The sequence below is a fragment of the Equus quagga genome, chromosome 16, assembly GCF_021613505.1.
Source record: "Equus quagga isolate Etosha38 chromosome 16, UCLA_HA_Equagga_1.0, whole genome shotgun sequence".
NCBI classification, from domain to species: Eukaryota; Metazoa; Chordata; class Mammalia; order Perissodactyla; family Equidae; genus Equus; species Equus quagga.
This window is the reverse complement of record NC_060282.1, coordinates 48469438-48492911: the sequence shown is the minus strand read 5'-3', so window position 1 is coordinate 48492911 and position 23474 is coordinate 48469438. Positions and strand designations below refer to the sequence as shown.

Sequence of the window (23474 nt, the reverse complement as noted above, 5' to 3'; positions counted from 1 at the left end):
ACGCTATTGAACAAGGAATGGATCACTGAAGAAATTAAAGAAGAAATCAAAAGATACCTGGAGGCAAATGAAAACAATAACATGCCATACCAACTCATATGGGATACAGCAAAAGCTATATTAAGAGGGAAATTCATCGCAATACAGGCACATCTTAACAAACAAGAAAAATCTCAAATGAGTAATCTTAAACTACACCTAACTGAATGAGAGAAAGAAGAAGAAACAAAGCCCAAAGTCAACAGAAGGAGAGAAATAATAAAAATCAGAGCAGAAATAAATGCTACTGAAACAAAAAAGGCAGTAGAAAGGATCAATGAAACAAACAGCTGATTCTTTGAGAAGATAAATAAAATTGACAAACCCCTAGTCAGATTTACAAAGAAAAAAAGAGAGAAAGCTCAAATAAAATCAGAAATGAAAGAGAAGAAATAACAACAGACTCCGCAGAAATACAACAGATTATAAGAGAATACTATGAAAAACTATATGCTAGCAAAATGGATAACCTAGAGGAAATAGATAAATTCTTGGACTCCTACAATCTCCCAAAGCTTAATCAGGAAGAAGCAGACAATTTGAACAGACCAATCACAAGGAAAGAGATTGAAACAGCAATCAAAAGCATCCCAAAGAATAAAACCCAAGGACCAGATGGCTTTCCTGGGGAATTCTACCAAACTTTCAGACAGGATTTAAAACCTATCCTTCTCAAGCTACTCCAAAAATTAGGGAGGATGGAACACTTTCTAACACATTCTATGAGGCCAACATCATGCTGATACCAAAGCCTGACAAGGACAGCATGAAAAAGGACAACAACAGGCCAGTATCGCTGATGAACATAGATGCAAAAATTCTCAACAAAATTTTGGCAATTTGAATTCAGCAATTCATCAAAAGGATCATACATCATGATCAAGTGGGATTCATATCAGGGACACAGGGATGGTTCAACATCCGCAAATCAATCAACGTGATACACCACATCAACAAACTGAGGAATAAAAACCACATGATCATCTCAATAGATGCAGAGAAAGCATTTGAAAAGATCCAACAGCCATTTATGATAAAAACTCTGAACAAAATGGGGATAGAAGGGAACTACCTCAACATAATAAAGGCCATGTATGACAAACCCAGAGTCAACATCATACTCAGTGGGCAAAAACTGAGTACCATCCCCCTGAAAACAGGAACGAGACAAGGATGCCCTCTATCACCACTCTTATTTAATATACTACTGGAGGTTTTGGCCACAGCAATAAGGCAAGAAAAAGGAATAAAAGGAATCCAAATAGGGAGGGAAGAAGTGAAACTCTCGCTGTTTGCAGACGACATGATCTTGTATATAGAAAACCCCAAAGAATCCATCGGAAAACTTTTAGAAGTAATCAACAACTACAGCAAAGTTTGCAGGGTATAAAATCAATTTACATAAATCAGTCGCAATTCTATACTCTAATAACAAACTAACAGAAAAAGAACTCAAGAACACAATACCATTCACAATTACAACAAAAAGAATAAAATACCTCATTGTGAATTTAACTAAGGAAGTGAAAGACCTATACAATGAAAATTACAAGGCTTCCCTGAAAGAAATGGATGACGACATAAAGAGATGGAAAGACATTCCATGTACATGGATTGGAAGAATAAACACAGTTAATTAAAATGTCCATTCTACCTAAAGCAATCTACAGATTCAATGCCATCCCAATCAGAATCCCAAAGACATTCTTTACAGAAATAGAACAAAGAATCCTAAAATTCATATGAGGCAACAAAAGACCCCGAATTGCTAAAGCAATCCTGAGAAAAAAGAACAAAGCTGGAGGCATCACAATCCCTGACTTCAAAACATACTACAAAGCTACAGTAATCAAAACAGCATGGGACTGGTACAAAAACAGGTGCACAGATCAATGGAACAGAATTGAAAGCCCAGAAATAAAGCCACACATCTATGGACAGCTAATCTTCGACAAAGGAGATGAGGGCCTACAATGGAGAAAAGAAAGTCTCTTCAACAAATGCTGCTGGGAAAACTGGAAAGCCACATGTAAAAGAATGAAAATTGACCATTCTTTTTCACCATTCACCAAAATAAACTCAAAATGGATCAAAGACCTAAAGCTGAGACCTGAAACTATAAGGCTTCCAGAAGAAAAGGTAGGCAGTACACTCTTTGACATCAGTATTAAAAGGATCTTTTCGGACACCATGTCTTCTCAGACAAGGGAAACAATAGAAAGAGTAAACAAATGGGACTTCATCAGACTAAAGAGCTTCTTCAAGGCAAAGGAAAACAGGATTGAAACAAAAAAACAACCCACTAACTGGGAAAAAATATTTGCAAGTCATACATCTGACAAAGGCTTAATATCCATAATATATAAAGATCTCACATAACTGAACAACAAAAAAATCAAACAACTCGATCAAAAAATGGGCAGGAGACATGAAGAGACATTTCTATAAAGAAGATACACGTATGGCCAATAGGCACATGGAAAGATGTTCATCATCGCTGATCAGCAGGGAAATGCAAATCAAAACCACACTAAGATATCACCTTACACCCATTAGAATGACAAAAATAACCAAAACAAAAAGTAACAAATGTTGGAGAGGTTGTGGAGAAAAAGGAACCCTCATACACTGCTGGTGGGAATGCAAACTGGTGCAGCCACAATGGAAAACAGTATGGAGATTCCTCAAAAAATTAAAAATAGAAATACCATACAATCCAGCTATCCCCCTACTGGGCATCTATCCAAAGAGCTTGAAATCAGCAATTCCAAAAGTCCCATGCACCCCAATGTTCATTGCAGCATTATTTACAATCGCCAAGATGTGGAAGCAACCTATGTGCCCATTAACTAATGACTGGATAAAGAAGATGTGGTATATATATATATATATACAATGGAATACTACTCAGCCTTAAAAAAGAACAAAATCGTCCCATTTGCAACTACATGGATGGACCTTGAGGGAATTATGTTAAATGAAATAAGCCAGATAGAGAGGGACAATCTCTGTATGACTCCACTCATATGAGGAATTTAAAAATGTAGACAAAGAGAACAGATTAGTGGCTACCAGGGTAAAGGTGGGGTGTGGGGTGGGCACAAAGGGTGAAGGGGTGCACCTACAACACGACTGACAGACAATAATGGACAACTCAAATTTCACAAGATTGTAACCTATCATTAACTCAATTAAAAAAAAGAAAGCTACAGTAATCAGAAAATGGTGGTGCTTACATAAAGATGGGCATATAGATCAATGGAATACAACTGAGAGCCCAAAAATAAATCCATGCATATATGGTCAAATGATGTTTGACAAGGGTGCCAAGAATACACAATGGGGAAAGGAGAGTGTCTTCAATAAATGGTACTGGGACAGCTGGATACCTACATGCACAGGAATGAAGTTGGACCCTTAACTCATAACATACACAAAAGTTAACTCAAAATGGATCACAGACATAAATTAAGAGCTAAGCTATAAAACACTTGGAAGAAAGCAGGTAAATCTTCATGACATTAGGTTTCTTAGATATAACACCTAAAGTGTATTCAACAAATGAAAAAAATAGGTAAACCGGCTACATCAAAATTTTAAATATTTGCATTGCAAACCACACCTACAGAAAAGCCACGAGACAATTCACAGAATGGCATAAAATACTTGCAAATCATATATTTGATGAGGGGCTCTTGTTCAGTATTTAAAGAACTCTTACAACTCAATAATAAAAGACCAAATATCTCAATTAAAATATAGGCAAAAGCGGATTGTAGCAGACAGCTCTCATGGACTGTATGTTTGTGTTCCCCTCAAAATTCTGTGTTGAAACCCTAACCATCACAGGGACAGTATTAGGAGCTAAGGTCTTTGGGAAGTAATTAGGTTTAGATAAGGTCATAAAGGTGGAGCCCTCATGATGGGATTGTGTCCTTTTAACAAGAGAAAGAGACTAGAGCTTGCTCTCTCCTCGATGTGAGAACAGAGCAAGACGTCAGTCATCCACAATCCAGGATGGGGGTCCTCACCAAAACCCAACTATGCTTGCACCCTGATCTCGGACTTACCAGCCTCCAAAACTGTAAGAAATAAATTTCTGTTGTGTAAATTATCCAGTCTATGGTATTTTTGTGAACCAAGGGTGGTCTCCAGGCAACAACAGTGTGCAAGGAAATGAGGCCCTCAGTCCAAAAACTCACAAAGAAATAAATCTGGGGGCTGGCTCCGTGGCCGAGTGGTTAAGTTCGCGCGCTCTGCTTACGAGGCCCAGGGTTCGGATCCTGGGCGCGAACATGGCGCTGCTTGTCAGGCCACGTTGAGGCGGCGTCCCACATCCCACAACTAGAATGACCTGCAACTAAGATATACAACTATGTACGGGGTGGGGGGGGCAGTTTGGGAAGGTAAAGCAGAAAAAAAAAAGAAAGAAATCTGGCCAACAACTACATGAGTGAGGTTGGAATTGGATCCTTCCTTAGTCAAGCATTCAGATGAGACCACAGCACAGGGTAACATCTTGATTGGAACCTTGTGAGAGACTCTGAGCCACAGGACTCAGTAAAGCTGCACCTACATTCCTGGCCCACAGAAACTGTGAGATGACAAAATTTTGTTTTAAACTGCTTTAAGAAAATAGACAAAGGATCTGAATACACATTTCTCCCAAGAAGATATACAAATGGCCAATAAGCATGTGAAAAGGTACTCAACGTCATTAGCCTAATCAGGGAATTGCAAATCAAAACCACAATGAAATACCACTTCACACCCAGTAGGGTGGCTATAATGAAAAGACAGTAACAAGTGTTGGAAAGAATCTGGAAAAGTTCGAATTCTTATACACTACCGGAAGGAACGTAAAATGGTATGCTCCCTTTGAAAAAGTCTGGCAGTTCCTCAAAAGGTTAAACAGAGTTACCATATGACCAGCAATTCCATTCCTAGGTATAAACCCAAGAGAAATGAAACATTTGCCCACTAAAACCTTGTACACAAATGTTCACAGCAACATTACTCATGATAGCCAAAACTGGAAAAAAACAAATATCCATCAGGTGATGAATGGAAAAACAAAATGTGGTATCATATAATGGAATTATTATTCAGCAATAAAAAGGAATAAAGTACTGATATACACTACAACATGGATGAACCTTGAAAATATCATGTTACGTGAAAGAAGCTAGTCACAAAAAAACATATATTGTATGATTCCATTTATATGCAAAGTTCAGAACAGACAAATCTATAAAGACAAAGTAGATTACGAGTGGCTGTTTAGGGTAGAGAAGGTAGGATGGAAAGTAACAACTAATGGGTACAGGGTTTCCTTTGAAAGAGACAAAATGTTCTAAAATTAGATTGTGGTAATGAGTCCACAAATCTGTGAATAATAAAAACAGTGAATTATACACTTTGAGTGAATTGTATGATATGTGAATTATACCACAATGAAACAGTTTAAAAATAGAAAAGAAAAATGATTTTTAAATATTTCTCTTACAAGTAACTGAAACAATAAAAAGAATGCTATAATGTTAAGATGTATTTAAAATGCTTCCTCTAATGCTTTAATTTAAGGAGTAGTAACACCCCCTTAGCCTTTTTAAATAAATTCCCTAAGTCAACAACAGATTATAAATGGAGAGAATACCAAACTATTTCCAAAGCAGAAACAAACACTTCCACGTGTAATGTTAAATGATAGTTAAATAAACAAAAGTGACTGCAAATCCTGTGAAATATGAAGAGTGCACAAAAAATTGGGAGAAAAAAAGATGAAGAAGAGGGAGGAGGGAGAAAAGAGCATGGGAAAATAAATATCATTTCAGAACAAATCTGCACCTTATCAGTTCATAATATAGAATAACCTCCAAAATTTGAGACCTCATAGCATAAAGCACTGTAATTCATGCTTTACAGTGCTAACCAGCCACAAGGAATAATTTTGCTCAGTTGTATTAAACAAATATAAACTAAAATTACTAAAGCAACACTCATAATTCATCTGGTACTTAAATAACCTCAAAATATATAAAAGCATCCCAGCATAATCAGCAATGGTCAATGAGAAATTCCATGCTATTTATTTACTAGTTATAAAATAACTTAAATTCTTAGAAAATAATCAAGAGAAAAACTGAAGTCCAATATATACACCCTACTTCTAATCCTTTATACACATACCTCCACTCTCTAATAATTAAAATTAGTATTTATTTTTCTGTTTTCAAATCCCCATTCCAGCTTGACAATATGAAGTGTTGGTGGGATATATTCAAGGGGTACTCTTACACACAGCTAGCGGGACAGACATGGACACAGCCCTGTGGGGAGCAACTTGACAATATTCAATCAAGCTGAAGACAAGCCCCACACCTCAGGAGACATGCCACTTCTGGCTGTATGCCCTAAGAACAGTGCTACTCAAAGCATGCTCCATGGAACAATGCTAGGCCTTGAATTGATTTCTACTGGTCCATTACAAGACAAACCTAGTAAATAAAAGCAAGCATTTAGAGAGTTCTAGCAATTTGACAAAGAATTTTCTATTTAAAAAAAATCTGGGCTTATATTTTGTCTTCTTTATTTCATTTTTCTAGTAACTCATTTTTATTGTATTTTACAAAACTACTGATCCACAACATATTGGAACCAACCAACAAACCAGCAAATACCCAGTCCTGAGAAGCACTACCCTAGCGTAAAAAAATACTTGTATAAGAATGTTCACTGTAGCAATCTTTTCAGTGAAAACTGAAAACAATCTAAATGCCCACCAAGTGAACAATAGAATATTAAACAATAAAAAGGAACAATCTAATTCACATGACTCAACATGAATGAAGCTCAAAAATCACTGACATATGATTCCATACAAAGGTGATACAATATAGAGATATATACACATGTGCACAGTAAAAGCACAAAACTCACACACAGAGGGGCCGGCCCAGTGGTGCAGTGGTTAAGTTTGTGCACTCCGCTTTGGCGGCCCAGGATTCGCTGGTTCCAATCCCAGGCACAGACCTACCCACCACTTATCAAGCCATGTTGTGGCAGGCGTGCCACATATAAAGTAGAAGAAGACAGGCATGGATATGCTCTCAGGGCCAATCTTCCTCAGGAAAAAGAGGAGGATTGGGAGTGGATATTAGCTCAGGGCTAATCTTCCTCAAAAACAAAAACAAACAAAACAAACACCTCACACACGGAAATGATAAACACCAAATTCAAGATGGTATTACTGCTGAGGAAAGAGGAATGGGAAACTCGGGAAAGATACACACAAAGTTAACTATTTATAATGTAGTCTTTCTTTAAAAGAAAAAAAGATCTGTTACAAATAGGAAAAAAGTGTTAAGATTTGACAAGACTAGGTGGAGAATGTTGGTTACATCAATCTCTAAAACGTGCCTGCATGTTAGAAACAGTGCTTTTAAAAACACCAAAAATAAAAAGAAAGAGAAAAATGATAATAAATTTATAGTAATTGCTGCAAAAGAACAGAACAGAATGAAGGTAACAGAGTAACAAAGAGAAACATAATTCAGATGCAGGCATCAGGAAAGACTTCTCTGAGCAAGTGACATTTACACTCAGAAGTTAAGGATTAGCCAAAGTAGGGGAGACGTCCAGACAGGGATAACAGAAAGTACAAAAGTCCTGAGGCCAAATGAAAGGTATTCAGGGTAGTGTGCACACTGTGGGCTCCTAATGAGCCATGGCAAAAAGCACATACATTGTGGCTGAGGCCACTAAAGGATTTTAAAGCACAGAAGTAACATGACACAATTTGTGTTTTAGAAAGATCCTTCTGGCTAGTTGTTTTGTAAAGATTGGAGGGGGTAAATAAGTAGAATTAGAGAGGTTTTGCAAGGGTCCAGAGAAAAGATGATAGCCAACATTCATTTGGTGGCAATGTAAATAGAAAAATAAGACCTGACTCAGGTTATATTTTCAACAGACTGACATGACTTGATGATAGATGGGTTGAGGGAAAAGAGGTAGAGAGGGAGTCAAAATGTCAAAAAATTGGCAAGAAGTCCATGAGATGAGATAAACTTTTGTTAGAGGTGGGTTTGAAATTTAATCCTTAATTTCCTAGCTCCCTCAGCAACTCAGAACCCAGCATTAATTACTTAATTTCCAGAGTCTAGAATATGAAATCAAATCAGCAGTTGAGAACAGCTACTCCTGATCAACAAATTTTACAAGAACGTCTTCCTCATAAATGCAATGCTGCCTGTCATAAAAGAATTCCCTAAACAATATTCCTTCTGTAAATTCAAAATGTTTCATTATTCTGCTTCCATCACAACTCTTAATGTTACTTAACACAGAAATAGTTAAGTATGCACATTGCAATTTCTAGAATAACCAATGAAAGAATAGAAACAGAATTTTAAAAGTTGAGGACAACCATTTCAAAAGTAGGCAAGAAATAAGAATCATGTGGGAAAACAGAAACCACAAAACAAGATGATTTATTTAAACCTGGACATAGCAATATACTGCACATTAAATGTAAATACACTAAATGTTCCTGGTAAATTACAAAGATTGACAGACTGACAGAGAAGACTCCCAGGGCCCAGCTTTGAGTTTGCACACACCAAGTAGGGAAGTTTTGGAGTGACCCAGAAGGTCCAGAGCTGAGATTTCTAATGATCTTTCCACCCTCCTCCTGTCAGGGTTGTGCTTTCATCCAGTGTATTGAGCACGTAGGCGCCAGTCCATCTGGAGCCCTGCTTTGGGCCTGCGTACTAGGCTTGTGAGGGGCTAGCTGTGTGTCCAGGGCTCAACTTGTGGCCGGAAGTATGGTTACATACAGAGGAAATTGAGCAACTTTAAGTAAATACACTGGGGATGATGGGAGCCAGGTTGTCACAGGTGGAGGAGGGAATTACAAACATGAAAAAGATGAATTTTGGAATAAACTCTGTGGTACTGGAATAGAATTGGAAGTATTGGTATAAACTCACGGTTTTTAATAGATGGTAAGATAGATACATAGATAGGAAGGAGAGAGGAAGGCAGGAAGGATAGGTATACATATGTGATACACTGGATAAAACTATGAAGAAAAATAAGAGAATATAAAAGAAAATTTTCAAGATGCAATTACCATTGCGGGGGAAAGGGAGCACAGGGATGGGATGAGGAAGAACACACAAGAAGGTAAGGATATTCATAACATTCTATTTCCTAAGATGGATGATGTTCACTTTATTATTATTATGTCATTATGCTTCCTAACATGTATTCTGCAGGCGAGTGTGCTCTCAACATGGCACTTCAAGAGCCTGGACTTCAAAGTCTTAATGTGAACCTAATAATCTACTCACATTAGAAACTGAGCTGTTTTCACTAACTTCCTTGTGTGAGTCAGAAAGAACATGTCACTTTATTTGCTTTAAACAGACAACAATGTTCAACCATGACTGTTCATTCCAATACAGACATACTTGTTCCTCAAAGAAAACCGCCCTCTTCATGAATATTCATCTTTTAATCTCACCAAAGGTACCTTAATCCTAAAGAAAAACAACATTCAAAGAGAAATAACGATGATCTTTTCACCAAATATTCAACTGAAATGTGATTACTGAAGCAACTGATTAAAACCCTAAAAGAAGTGTTACCATCACATTTATCTAGGCTGGTACCTAAATCTTTTAAAGGATAGGTTGATTTTTAAGGGAAAAACAACAAAAGATAAACTTATTTAGACTTTCAGCTAAACAAAGGTCCTGTGTTTTTAACTTCCTCCTGACTATATATGATAGGTATTATAAGAATGAAATGACTACTTTAACTTACCATTCCACTGGAATTATTTATTCCATTCATATTAATTTTGGTTACAAATCTAACTGATGGAGGAGCTTCTGGGTATTTAGGTCCACATTCTACTTTCAGGCTATATATTCTGTTTTCATAATTTGTCTGGAAGGCAAAATAATATTCAATAATATTATTCAATTCAATATTATTCAATTCAATTCAATAATAGTATTCGAGTGCTAATAAAGAGGAAAAGAACAATATGAATTTGAACTTGATATTACTGTGTGTGTGATCAAGAATTTACTTTTCTACATTCAAATTTAATTGACGTATACGGTAAAAAAAAAAAATGTGGCAAGCATCATAAAAGTAGAGATTTTATAAAATTAAAATAATTATACAAAGCAATAACAAAATGATCAGAATTTGCTTTTTGTGGTACAAATAATGTCTATCACAAATTAAAAGGAAAAAATAAAGCATTTAAATTCAGATTTTACTAAAAAGTTTACATTGTGGGGGGAGGGACTACTGGACTTGTGTCACACATATAAAAAAGTTTCCATTTGTCCCAGACAATTCTGTTTACTCCTATGGTCCCAGTATTAATTATTAATAATGCTTCATTTCATTCTCAAAAGGATCTGGTTGAATAAACTATATGGTTACTCCACTTATACGACAATCAACAACTTCCAGCAAAAGGGAAAACACCGTATTATACCATCTTACAGCAATACAACATAATTATTTCATGCCTCTTATTATATTACATTACTTCATTAACTTTGTGGTTCATTAAATTCCATTATCTGAATTCAGAGATAAAACAGCAAACTTTATGTTACCACATCATATTAAAATAGGGTTTCTTAATCAAAAAGTTTAACATTACCACCAAACAGCCATTTTAAAGCTACTAGATCACTAGAATACTTCTAGATTATTCAGGGTTTATTTTCATGCCTATAATGAACTCTTCTTTATCCTTATGGTTTTTGTTCACTTGATTAACTTCTTAGCGCAAAATTAAAACAGGACAGTAAAAAATAAATGAAAGTGACACATTTAATACCTGTTGGTTCCTATAAAACCTGGGGGAAAAAAGATGCTAACCGGCTACAGATTTCACTTACCCCAACTGATCCACAGCTTCCTTTCCCTTAAGTAAGAACTACTCCCAAGTGGAGGTCAGATCTGGGATATTAAACCACCGTAATTTAAAATGTATGCAACCATCTTGAACATATATTATTAAATATTTCAATATTTTAAAAAAGAAACAGCTGTATAAAACACAACCAAGTTTAATGGCAAACATATATTAATAACATGCCCAGCACTTTGGATATTTATAAAAAGGACTAAAATCAGACATATCTCAAGGAAATCATCAAGTCTTTGGTTCTCCAATCTGGATGCACATTAGCCTCTCTAGAAAACTTGCACTAAAAAAAAAAACTAAAAATAATAATAGCCCCTGAAAAATTCCACAAGTTAAAAATACTCAAAGTATGTGGAAACAACCAGAACTTTCATACTTTCCTGGGTGTACAGAATGGTATAACCATTTTGGAAACAATTTGGCATTTTCTTATAAAGATAAGTAAGCATACATCTACCCTATGATGTAGCGATTCCATTCCTAGGCATTTTACCCAAGAGAAATGGAAAGGAACATATGTTCATAAGACGACTTGTAAAAGAATGCTCATAGAAGCTTTATGTCAAATAGCCAGAAAGCAGATAAAACACAAATACCATAAACAACAGAAGTGATAAACACATGATGGTATATCCATACAGTAAACTATTACTCAGTAATAAAAAGAAACACATTATTACATGGAACATTAAACAACACAGCTGAATCTCTGAGACATTATGCTGCATCAAAAGAAGCAGACCAGTAAGCACCCACAGTGCACGATTCCACTTACACAAAGTTCTACAACAGGCAAAACTCCTCTAGGGCACAGGAAGTGGTAGTGATTGGGGTGGGGATGAGGATGGTAAGGGGCACGGGGAACTTTCTGGGATGATGGAAATATTCTGTATCTCCATACGGGTGTAGGTAACAAGGTCCATTTGTTGAAACACATGGGAAGATCTATGCATTTCACTGTATGTAAATTATACCTCAATTTTTTTTTGTTAAAAAAATTTTAAGCTAGCCTATTGATCTAATTCAATGCTTAGAGTAAACATCACCCTAACTTTATCTTTTGACACTTTGGATTAATTTCATCACCTCTAAATTTTAAATTAATAGCCAAGTCTTTCTGTTATCTAACCAAAAAGCAAAATAAAATAGAAAAGAAAGTAGTAAAAGGAACTAATATTTACTAAATATGTACTATATAGTCAGGTACTTTCCTATTGTCTAATTACTGATTCATTTAATTCTCAAAACTTCTAAAGATGTATATAGTACTTCGACCTATATATAAGGAAACAGACAACTTACTGAACCTCTAATGCTAAAAAATATTGCTTCAAAAAATTTAACACACAAACATACAGAGAAAAACCAAATTGCTAATCACATAAATCCAAATAAATAACATAAATACCAGGGATCTTAATCAATAATGTATAAAAAACAGTTAGCCAGTAATAGTATGTTAACGTAACAATTTTCCTATTATCCTGGCTGGATGTAGATACCCTAAAGCTGGAGACAAAATTGCTCTAAATATGGCAACTTCCAAAGAGAAAAAGCTAAGACAAGATGCCAATCCCTGCAGGTTTTATTAGAAGCAAGTGAATGAGTGCTGTGACCTGTCCCACACACCTCAGTGAGGGAGAAAACTGGAAAGTGGGTGATGCAAAGCAGAAAATCATCAGGTGGTGAACACAGTCTGGTTGGGAAGAATGCTGTGCCTTTGCAAAGGTACTCCCCTCCTGCCTCTTCTTGGCACCTAAAGGAAGGGAGAAGAGGCTCCAAGATGACCACCCAGAGAAAACAGAGGGCCCAGTGGAAGAGAAGTCACTGGAAGAGACTGCCAGCATGGCAGTCAGCAGCATCTTATCTATGTGCCCCTGCGAGCAGGCCCTACCCTCCCCCCAAGTTAGAATAGCCTCTGCCCCACACTGGGCACAGCCTGGACTTAGGAGCTTCCTGCAGTTCAGTGATACCAGGAAAGGCAGCCAGCTTAGGAAGCCCCACTGGTGACTTCAACTAGGTAAGAGATCAAGGCAGAGCTGCTCTTCCACGTTTGGAAACTGTGCTATGCAACAACCCACAAAATCACTAAGGAACTCATACATAAGCTTCAAAACATTCTTAAAGTTTAAAGTCCACTGGAGGTAGTGGCTGGAGAAAAACCAAATCTAAATAATTTCAAATTTATACTTCATCAAGTTCAGACTGTCAAATCTTCAAACTATTCATTAAATAAGAATGTTCACAAGTTATAAGCACTTTTTTTACCAAAGAGACCATGGTAATAGTGTTCACAGGTAGTGAAAATCAAGGTTTTCACTAGAAATATCAAGTTATAAAACACATCAAGAATTCTAACCATCAATATTATATTTCCTTCTTCAAATGTCTTATGGAAAAATCAGAGCAGAGGGAAGAGGGAGTTTGTTAGTTTAGAAGCATGCACAAATTTTGCAAAGGAGTAGCAGAAAATATAAAACATCATTAATTCATTCATTCTCTAAAGTTAACATTGCTAATTACCTGATCCATTTTTCTTATGTAATAATCAAGAGAAAATCTAAAATCTACCCAACAGCAAAACAGTTGAAATGCTCTCATCACAAGCTATCAAACAGTATACAAAACCAAAGACTAAAAAAAAGAATCCTTCAAATTTGTGTTCTTTCCAGCAAGTCAAAAAGACTATACAATACATATTTCACAGACTCAGTGCAAAGAGAGTGCAGTAAATGGGATCTTTGAGAAAGGAATGGAATGTAGAAAAAAAATTCACCATCTGAAAAAGACTTTGAGTAAAAATCAAACTTCATAAACTTGAGAAAGACCTAAGAATTAAACACAATGGGCATGTTGCCAACAGTGCTAAAAAATATGAAAGAATCACAGACTTTTCAATATATTCTAAACATGAAGAAATTGAGGCCTATCACATTTACATGGCAAGTCAAATGTCAGAGGACAAATAGCAACGTGCACTCAAATACAAACCAATTTAGAAACCCTTGGTTACACACAGAGTGGGTTAGTAATATGTTACATCCAAATATGCTGTTTGCTCTTCCCAAATATCCCCTCCATTTCCTCACCTTTTCTCCTCTCTATCTGGAATGTTCTCCATCCCCATCACCACCTTCTGAAATCCTACCAGTCAGTCCTTTAAGGCTCATTCCAAAGGCAACTTCCTCCACTGTTCAGCCTTCCTCAATTATTCCAGCTAGAAGAAACATATTCTAAAGTCCCGTAGTGAACTTTCTCTGCCATATTTAGAACCTGTCATTTGTATTTATTTTTCCTCCTTTACTAATCTGCAAACACTTTGACGGTAATGACCATATCAATCTTTCCCCCCAAATCCTCCAGAAAATCAAGCACTAATTCCCTGCACACAAGAACCATCAATAAATGTATACAAAATAAATAAAAAGAGAGGAATTGTTTCAGTGAGAAGTTATCAATTATTTAATATCAAAATTACAAAATGCTTACTCTAAAGTGACAATAAATATTAATAAAAAATATATAATTTATAGCACTGACCCTTGGTGGCCCAATAATCATGCCTGTCCACCTTGTAAGTGTCATATCTTCATCATCTTCAAGGCCCCAGCTAACCGTACCATCGCCTACTCCTTTTTGTCCTTCTTCAAGTTCTTCCAACAAGCGAAAATTACGAGGAACTTTAACTCCTATACAAAAGAATGTCAATGTAAATGTAAAAAGCTCATAATTGTAAGAGCTAAACATATTCAAACTCAGCTTTTTCCAAATTAACCTATACAAATTGTTTCCCCAAAACAACAAAATTCCCTTTATACAGCATTCTGCGCCAGAAAATGCTGAATCTAAAAACCCCTCAAAATGAGAATGGTAAAGCACTGTACCAAATATTAACAGCAGTATAGAACATGTATATAAATTCCTAGTTAACCAATTTTATACTGACATAAATCAATCATAAATAAATCATTATAAAGTGAATATTTTCTATAATTGAGATTTCTGTTCCTTGCCAAGGACTCCATCAAATAAACGGACATGACTAGAAAGTTCATAAATGCTCAATTTCATTAACATATACTCTCTAATGATTTTTAAACAACAAAACTATGTTCCATCTTTAAAAATGCACTGAAAAGTACTGTTTTCTAAAACGCTGAAGCAGCCTCACCCATAGCCCCCAGTCACTCTCCTTCCCGTTCTCCAGTGGAGTCTGACCTCTCCCATGTTGGCACAGGCACTTAATCATCACTAGAGGAGTCATTCGATTTGAGAACAAATTTCCTTTATGGATATAGCAGCTTCCTAGGACATGCCCTTCACCTCCTGGCCCAACCTAGCAAATGTTTCACAATTCATTAGCCCTTCTTACACCTCCACCTCTCTACCCTTTAGACCTCATCACTCCTTACTTTATTTCTAAATCTTAACACAGATTATCTTCCTCACTGCCTCTAATCTCCTAGACTTTCACAGTTCCCATTCTCTCATTCTCACTGAACCTGCTCTTTGCCATCATTTTGACTTCCGATTCCTGGAATCCAACCATGATTCTTCCAATTTATCACAACCTTTCCTAGGATTACTGGCCTGGCCTATCCAGCGAACATGGTCTTCCATGTTCTCAACATCATCTAGCATGAAATATCTTCCAGCCCCACTGCACAAGTCTTGAAAAATTTAGGTAAACGCCCTCAGAATCCTCTTTCTCTGGCTTTGGCACACTCTCTCCCTTTCTCACTTTCTCTCAAATGCACAGATACACACACAATTATGAGACAGAAAGAAAGAAGTGGCATCTCTTTTAATGCGATTGTCATTTTGTATAACTTCTCTCTCTTGCTGAAACCAAAACCTCTTTCACTTACTAATTCATAGTAATCCAAGATATAAAATGAAAAGCCAGTAAATACTGTAGCTTAAAACAACATTAGCCACTTTATGTACTGTGCAAAACACAAAACACTTGAAAATCTTGGGCCACAGAAATATGGAGCTGTTATAAACCACAAAAATAAGAGTAGTTATTATTACAACTACTATGATTATTAATAACCATTTCTTTAGCACACATTGTGTGCTACTTTAAATAAATTGCCCCAATTAATCCTAAAACCACCCATTTTACAGTTGCGGAAACTGAAGTTTGAAGAAGTTATGTGACCTACTCAAGGTCACATTGTAAGTGGCAGATCCAGTGTTAAAATCCAGTTTCTAGACCAAAGTCATTCTTTTAACCATTAATTTACACAGCACTCCAAACTACACAGGCAGCACACCCTGAGACAAATCTAGGAATCAGACTACTCAAGTCCAGATCCCAGTTCTGCAGCCCACTTGACATGTGACCCCAGCACAGTTTTCTCACCTATAAAAGCGAGATAACAATAGTTTCTACCTCACAGAATCATTGTAAAAATTAAACAAGGTAATCCACCTTAAATACAATAAATGTTGTCTTTGATCATTTTAGTGTCCATGTTAAGGAGAATTACATAAAACTTCTATTCACTTCCATCTAAGTTGTGTGAGAATAAAAGTTCTTTGTACAATCCCTATAGGGTGGCCCCCAGAAATTTTATCCTAAACTGTAAGTTTCTATTCACGTAATATTGGAACAACTGCTATTTTCCTGTAGATATACAGCCATGATCCACAGAATACAGTGCTCTTGAATTGCTTTAAAAGTAGTCTTAGATGAGCTTGATTACCCTTACCATTATGAAGTCATTCCCCAAGAATAATTCTAAATTTGTGTTGAATTTCGTTGCCTCCTTTTTATAAACAATTCAGTCAGGTGACCTTTATGAGCATCCAAAACTACAAAGTAAACAACGTAAAATTAATGTTTCTTTTTACATAAGTGCCATAAAAGTGATAAACCTAGTTATTGCTAAACTTTTCACCATTACTCTTATATAGTATACTGGGAAAATGGTTCTAAGATTATTAGACCAATTACTGGCAATGCTAACATTTAAAAGCTTATAGCAGCTAAGACTATTTTGTTTTTAAAGTATGATTCAAAAACAAAAAGACCCCAGTGAGCTCCAATTTTCAAATTCAGGGCTAGAGCACTCTGCTTTTATTTCACCCAACCACAAATGTCTGTGAAGAGAAAACAGCCACAAGATGGGAGTGTTGCTCCAAGAAAGTTGCAGTGTGCACATAAGCTGCCCTCTGGATCTCTTGCCACCTATGAGCCTTTTTCTATAGTTCTGTTTGTCTTTTTCCTGTTTGTGTGTGTGTGCAAGTGCATGTGGTTTTATTAAATAGTTTTAAATATTTTAATCCCCTTAGTCTGGGGTCTTCACTAAAAGAAAAAAAAAGTCCATATATCCAAAACTTTCCAGCTGAAAGTCCTTCATTTCCTTTTTTTCAGGGAAGGATTGGCCCTGAGCTAACATCAGTGGCCAATCTTCCCTTTATTTTTCCTCCTCTCCAAAGCCCCAGTACACAGGTGCATATTCTAGTCCAGGTCCTTGTAGTTGTTCTATGCGAGCTGCCGCCACAGCATGGCTACTGAGAGATAAGCGGTCTGGTTCCACAGCCGGGCAGTGAACCCAGGCTGCCAAAGCAGAGCACACCAAACCTTAACCACTAGGCCATCAGGGCTGACTCTGTAACTGTTTTAAAATGCTGTCAAGGAACAACGAGAAAACGAGATAAAAATGGCAGTACTAACCCTCATACATCAATAATCACTCTAAATGTAAATGGACTGAATTCTCCAATCAAAAGACAGAGAGTAGCCGGATGGATTAAAAAACAAAACCCAACATAAGTTTGCACAGTCCGCTTCAGTGGCCCAGGGTTCGCAGGTTCAGATCCCAGGCACAGACCTACGCACTGCTCATCATCCCACATACAAAACAGAGGAAGATGAGCACCGATGTTAGCACCAGGCTAGTCTTCCTCAGCAAAAAGGGGAAGATTGGCAATAGAGGTTAGCTCAGGGCAACCTTCCTCACTAAAAAAAAAACACCCAACAATATGCAGCCTCCAGAAAACCCATCTCAGCTCTAAAGAGAAACACAGGCTCAGAGTAAAGGGATGGAAGACGATACTCCAAATTAATGGCAAACAAAAGAAGGCACATGTTGCCATACTTATATCAGACAAAGCAGACTTCAAATTTAACAAGATAATGAGAGAGGAGGTGCAGTATACAATGATAAAAGAGACATTCCACCAAGAGGACATAACACATTAATTATGCACCTAACACAGGGAGATCAAGGTACATAAAGCAAATATTAAAAGACCTAAAGGGAGAAATTAACAGCAACACGATAATAGTAGGGGACTTCAACACTCCACTTACATCAATGGACAGATCATCCAGACAAAATGGCAACAAGGAAATAGTAGATTTAAACGAAATATATGACCAGATGGACTTAATACATATAGAGAGAGCATTCCGTCCAAAAACAGCAAAATACAAATTCTTCTCAAGTGCACATGGATCATTCTCAAAGACACACCAAATGATGGGAAAAAGGCAAGCCTCAATAAATTTAAAAAGACTGAAATCATCTCAAGCATCTTTCCTGACCACAATGCTATAAAAGCAGAAATCAACTACAAGAAAAAACTGGGTAAGTGAGAAATATGTGGAGACTAAACAACATGCTACTGACCAACCACTGATTCAATGAAGAAATCAAAGAAGAAATTTAAAAAATACCAGGAGACAAACAAAATTGAAAATACAACATACCAACTCCTATGGGATGCAGGAAAAGCAGTCATAAGAAAGAAATTCACAGCAATACAGGCACACCTCAACAAACAAGAAAAATCTCAAATAAGTAATCTTAAACTGTACCTAAAGAACTAGAAAAAGAAGAACAAACATAGCCCAAAGTCAGCAGGAGAGAAAAAATACAAATCAGAGCAGAAACAGAGACAAAAACAACAATAGAAAGGATTAACGAAACTAAGAGAGCTGGTTCTTTGAGAAGATAAACAAAATTGACAAACCCTTAGCCAGACATACCAAGAAAAAAAGAAAGAAGGCTCAAACAAAATTAGAAATAAAAGAGGAAAAATTACAACAGATACTGCAAAAATAGAAAGCATTGCAAGAGAATACAAGAAAAACCTATACACCCACAAATTGAATAACATAGAAGAAATGGATAAATTCGACTCATACAACCTCCCAAAACTGAATCAAGAAGAAATAGAAGGGCCGGCCCAGTGGCACAGCAGTTAAGTGTGCACATTCTGCTTTGGCGGCCCAGGGTTCGCCAGTTCGGATCCCGGGTGTGGACACAGCACCGCTCATCAAGCCATGCTGTGGCAGGCATCCCAAATATAAAATAGAGGGAGACGGGCAAGAATGTTAGCTCAGGGCCAGTCTTCTTCAGCAAAAAGAGGAGGATTGGCAGATGTTAGCTCAGGGCTGAGCTGCTTCAAAAAAAAAAAAGAAGAAAACAAATAGAGAATCTGAATAGACCAATCACAAGTAACAAGAATGAAACAGTGATCAAAAAACAAAAGTCCAGGACCAGATGGCTTCTTTGCTAAATTCTACAGAACATTCAAAGAAGATTTAACACCTACCCTCCTCTAACTATTCCAAAAAATAAAAGACAGAACGCTTCCTAATTCATTCTAAGAGGTCAACATTACCCTGACACCAAAACCAGACAAGACAATACAAAGAAAGGAAAATTAAAGGCAAATATTGCTGATGAACACAGATGCAAAAAATCCTCAAGAAAATATTGGCACACCAAGTACAGCAATAAATTAAGAGGATCATACACCATAATGAAGTGGGATTTATTCCAGGGACGCAGGGGTGGTTCAACATCCACAAATCAATCAACATGATACACAACATTAACAAAATGAGGAATGAGAATCACATGATCATCTCAATTGATGCAGAGAAAGCATCTGACAAGATCCTACATCCATTTACGATAAAAAATCTCAATAATATGGGTATAGAAGGAAAGTAGCTCAACATAATGAAGGCCAAATATGACAAACCCACAGCAAACATACTCACAGTGAAATACTGAAGGCCACGCCTCTAAGAACAGGAATAAGATAAGGAAGCCCACTCTTGCCACTCCTACTCAACATAGTACTGGAGGTTTTGGCCAGAGCAATTAGGCATGAAAAAGAAAGAAAAGCAATCCAAATTGGAAAGTAAGTAAAACTCTTGCCGTCTGCAAATGACGTGATTGTATATACATATAAAATCCTAAAAACTCATCAGAAAACTATTAGAAATAATGAACAACTAGAACAAAGCTGCAGGGTACAAAATCAACTTACAAAAACCAGTTGCATTTCTATACTCTAACAACAAACTCGCAGAAAGAGAAATCAAGAATATAATCCTATTTAAAATCACAACAAAAAGAATAAAATATCTAGCAATAAACAATCAAAGAGGTGAAAGACCTATACACTGAAAACTATAAGACATTATTGAAAGAAACTGAAGAAGATATAAAGGAATGGAAAGATATTCCATGCTCATGGATTGGAAGAATAAACATAGTTAAAAAGGCTATACTACCTAAAGCAATCTACAGATTCAATGCTATCCCAATCAGAATCCCAATGACATTCTTCATGGAAAGAGAAGAGAGAATCCTAAAATTTATATGGCACAACAAAAGACCCCAAATAGCCAAAGCAATCCTGAGGAAAACGAACGAAGCCGAAGGCATCACAATCCCTGACTCCAAAATAGACTACAAAGCTATAGTAATCAAATCAGCATGGTACTGGTAAAAAAACAGACACACAGATCAATGGAACGGAACTGAAAGCTCAGAAATAAAACCACACATCTACGGACAGCTAATCTTCAACAAAGGAGCCAAGAACACACAATGGACAAAGGAAAGTCTCTTCAATAAAATTCAAAACAATGGTGTTGGGAAAACTGGACAGCCACGTGCCAAAGAATTAATGCAGACCATTATCTTCCACCACATACAAAAACTGACTCAAAATGGATTAAAGACTTGAAAGTAAGACTCCTAGAAGGAATTATAGGCAGTAGACTCTTTGACATCAGTCTTAAAAGCATCTTTTTGAATACCATGTCTACTCAGAGAGGGAAACAAACGAAAAAACAAACAAACGGGACTAGATCAGATTAAAGAGATTCTGCAAGGCAAAGGAAACTGAGAACAAAACAAAAAGAGAATCCACCAACTGGGAGAAAACATTTGCAAATCCTTTATCCAACAAGGGGTTGATACCGAAAATATATAAAGAACTCACAGAACTCAACAACAAAAACACAAACAACACAATCAAAACATGAGCCAAGGATACGAACAGACATTTTTCCAAAGAAGATACACAGAGGGCCAACAGACACATGAAACGATGTTCAACATCACTGATTATTAGTGAATTACAAATCAAAAGTACAATGAGATATCACCTTACGCCAGTCAGAACAGCTATTCTACCAAGACAAAAAACTACAAATGTTGGAGAGGATGTGGAAAACAGGGAACCTTCATGCGCTGCTGGTGGGAATGCAAACTTAGTGCAGCCACTATGGAAAACAGTGTGGCAATTTCTCAAAGTGTTAAAAATAGAAATTGCCATTAGAAATTGAGACATTGGCAGCAGCCATTATTGTGACCTAGTACAGACATGCTGACACAGACACTGCCAGATGCTACTGGAGTTCTTCCACCAGCCTGTTAGCCCAGAGTCTGCCTGACACATCAGACCACTAATTTAATCAAGCTCAGCCAGGGCAGGCAGCCTGCCCCAGGGACCGGCCCCACCAAACAGCAAGCCCTCGGGCAACAGGTGGGTCTGCAAAGGCTGGGTTCCTGGATCCTCTGCAGCCAAGTGAGTGGGTCCACCTCTGAGGGGCAGGGTGTGCGCAAGGAGCAGGTTGCGTGTGTGGGGCAATGATGGAATATGTGGGGCCTCTGCAGGGGGGCAACTGGGTCTGTTTCACAGAGAAGGACTTGTTGATGCTGTATGTGGTCCTGTGGGCAGGGGGGTTTGTCAGTTGCAGAAGACTTGTGCTTCTCAAACAGCCACATGTGGGATCAGCCCCACCTTCCAATGCTGAAACAATTATGTGATCCCATGCCTGGGGCCAGCCCCACTCAGCTGCAATCCTGAGAGACCTGACAACAATCTTGCAGGCTGGGGGCCTACAGCAATTGTAAGCCCCTGAGCCTAGCAACCAGCAACACTGGGGGCCTACTCACTTAACAGAAAAACTGTAGCAGGAATGTGCTATTACACCTTGCAGCCAACTGTGCTGGGGCTCCCCATGCCAAAGAGAGTGACTGAAGGGTCCAGAGCAGCCACACACAGCTGAGCATTACAACCAGCCAGCCAGGGAGACAGCCTAGCCTCCCTGGGTACCCGCAGCAAGAGCAACCTTGCCATAACAGAAGGTCATATGTAGCACACACAGGGGACACCCCTGGAACATCTGGAACTGGTGACAAGAGGGAAGCACACTGCTGGGCCTCAAAGGCATAAGGCCATCTCTCCAAGATCAGGAGACATAGCTGACTCACCTAATACACAGATATAAGCACAGAGAAAAAGGCAAGATGAGGAGGCAAAAGAATACACCCCAAGTAAGAGAACAACACAAAACCCTAGAAAAAGAACTAAACGAAACAGAAATAAACAATCTACCTGACAAAGATTTCAAACATACAGTCATAAAGATGCTCACTGTTCTCGGGAGAAGAACGGAGGAACTCAGTGAGGACATTAAAAAGAATTGAAAAATATAAAAAAGCAACAATCCAGAAAGAAGAATACAAAATGGAAACAAAAAATTCACCAGAGGGACTCAATAGCAAAGTAGATGATACAGAAGAATGGATCAGCAAGCAGAATGCAAGACTAGAGGAAATCACCCAAGCTGAACAGACAAAAGAAAAAAGAATTAAAAAGAATGAGGACAGTCTAAAGAACCTCTGGGACAACATCGAGCGCATTAACATTTGTATTATAAGTGTTCCAGAAGGAGGAGAGAGAGACAAAGGAGTAGAGAATCTATTTGAAGAAATAACAGCCGAAGATTTTCCTAACCTAAGGAAAGAAACAGACATCCAGGTATGAGAAAGCAAAGAGAGCACCAAACAAGATAAATCCAAAGAGACCCACACCAAGACACATTATAATTAATATTTCAAGAATTAAAGATAAAGAGAGAATCCTAAAAGCTGCCAGAGAAAGGCAGTAAGTGACATACAAAAGAAATCCCATAAGGCTATCAGCTGACTTCTCAGCAGAAACCTTACAGCCTGGAAGGGAGTGACACAATATATTTAAATTGCTGAAAGGAAAACACCTACAGCCAAGAATACTCTACCCAGCAAGGTTATCATTCAGAAAGGAAGGAGAGATAACGAGCTTCCCAAACAAGCAAAAACTAAAGGAGTTTATCACCAAGAAACTAGTCTTACAAGTGATTATCCAGTCCAAAACCTAATACTTTAAAAGA

The 23474-nt window shown here is 37.4% G+C and overlaps 1 protein-coding gene across 1 annotated transcript in view; it reads right to left on the bottom strand.

Annotated features, from left to right (window-relative positions):
- Positions 1-23474, bottom strand: part of UBE2V2 (ubiquitin conjugating enzyme E2 V2) — a 50090-nt gene that overhangs the window by 7116 nt on the left and 19500 nt on the right. Inside the window, exons 2-3 of the mRNA XM_046642367.1 lie at positions 14537-14685; positions 9865-9990 (exon numbers count right to left, since the gene is read on the bottom strand). Coding sequence (XP_046498323.1) covers positions 9865-9990; positions 14537-14685 — 275 coding nt within the window. The remainder of the gene's footprint in view (positions 1-9864; positions 9991-14536; positions 14686-23474) is intronic.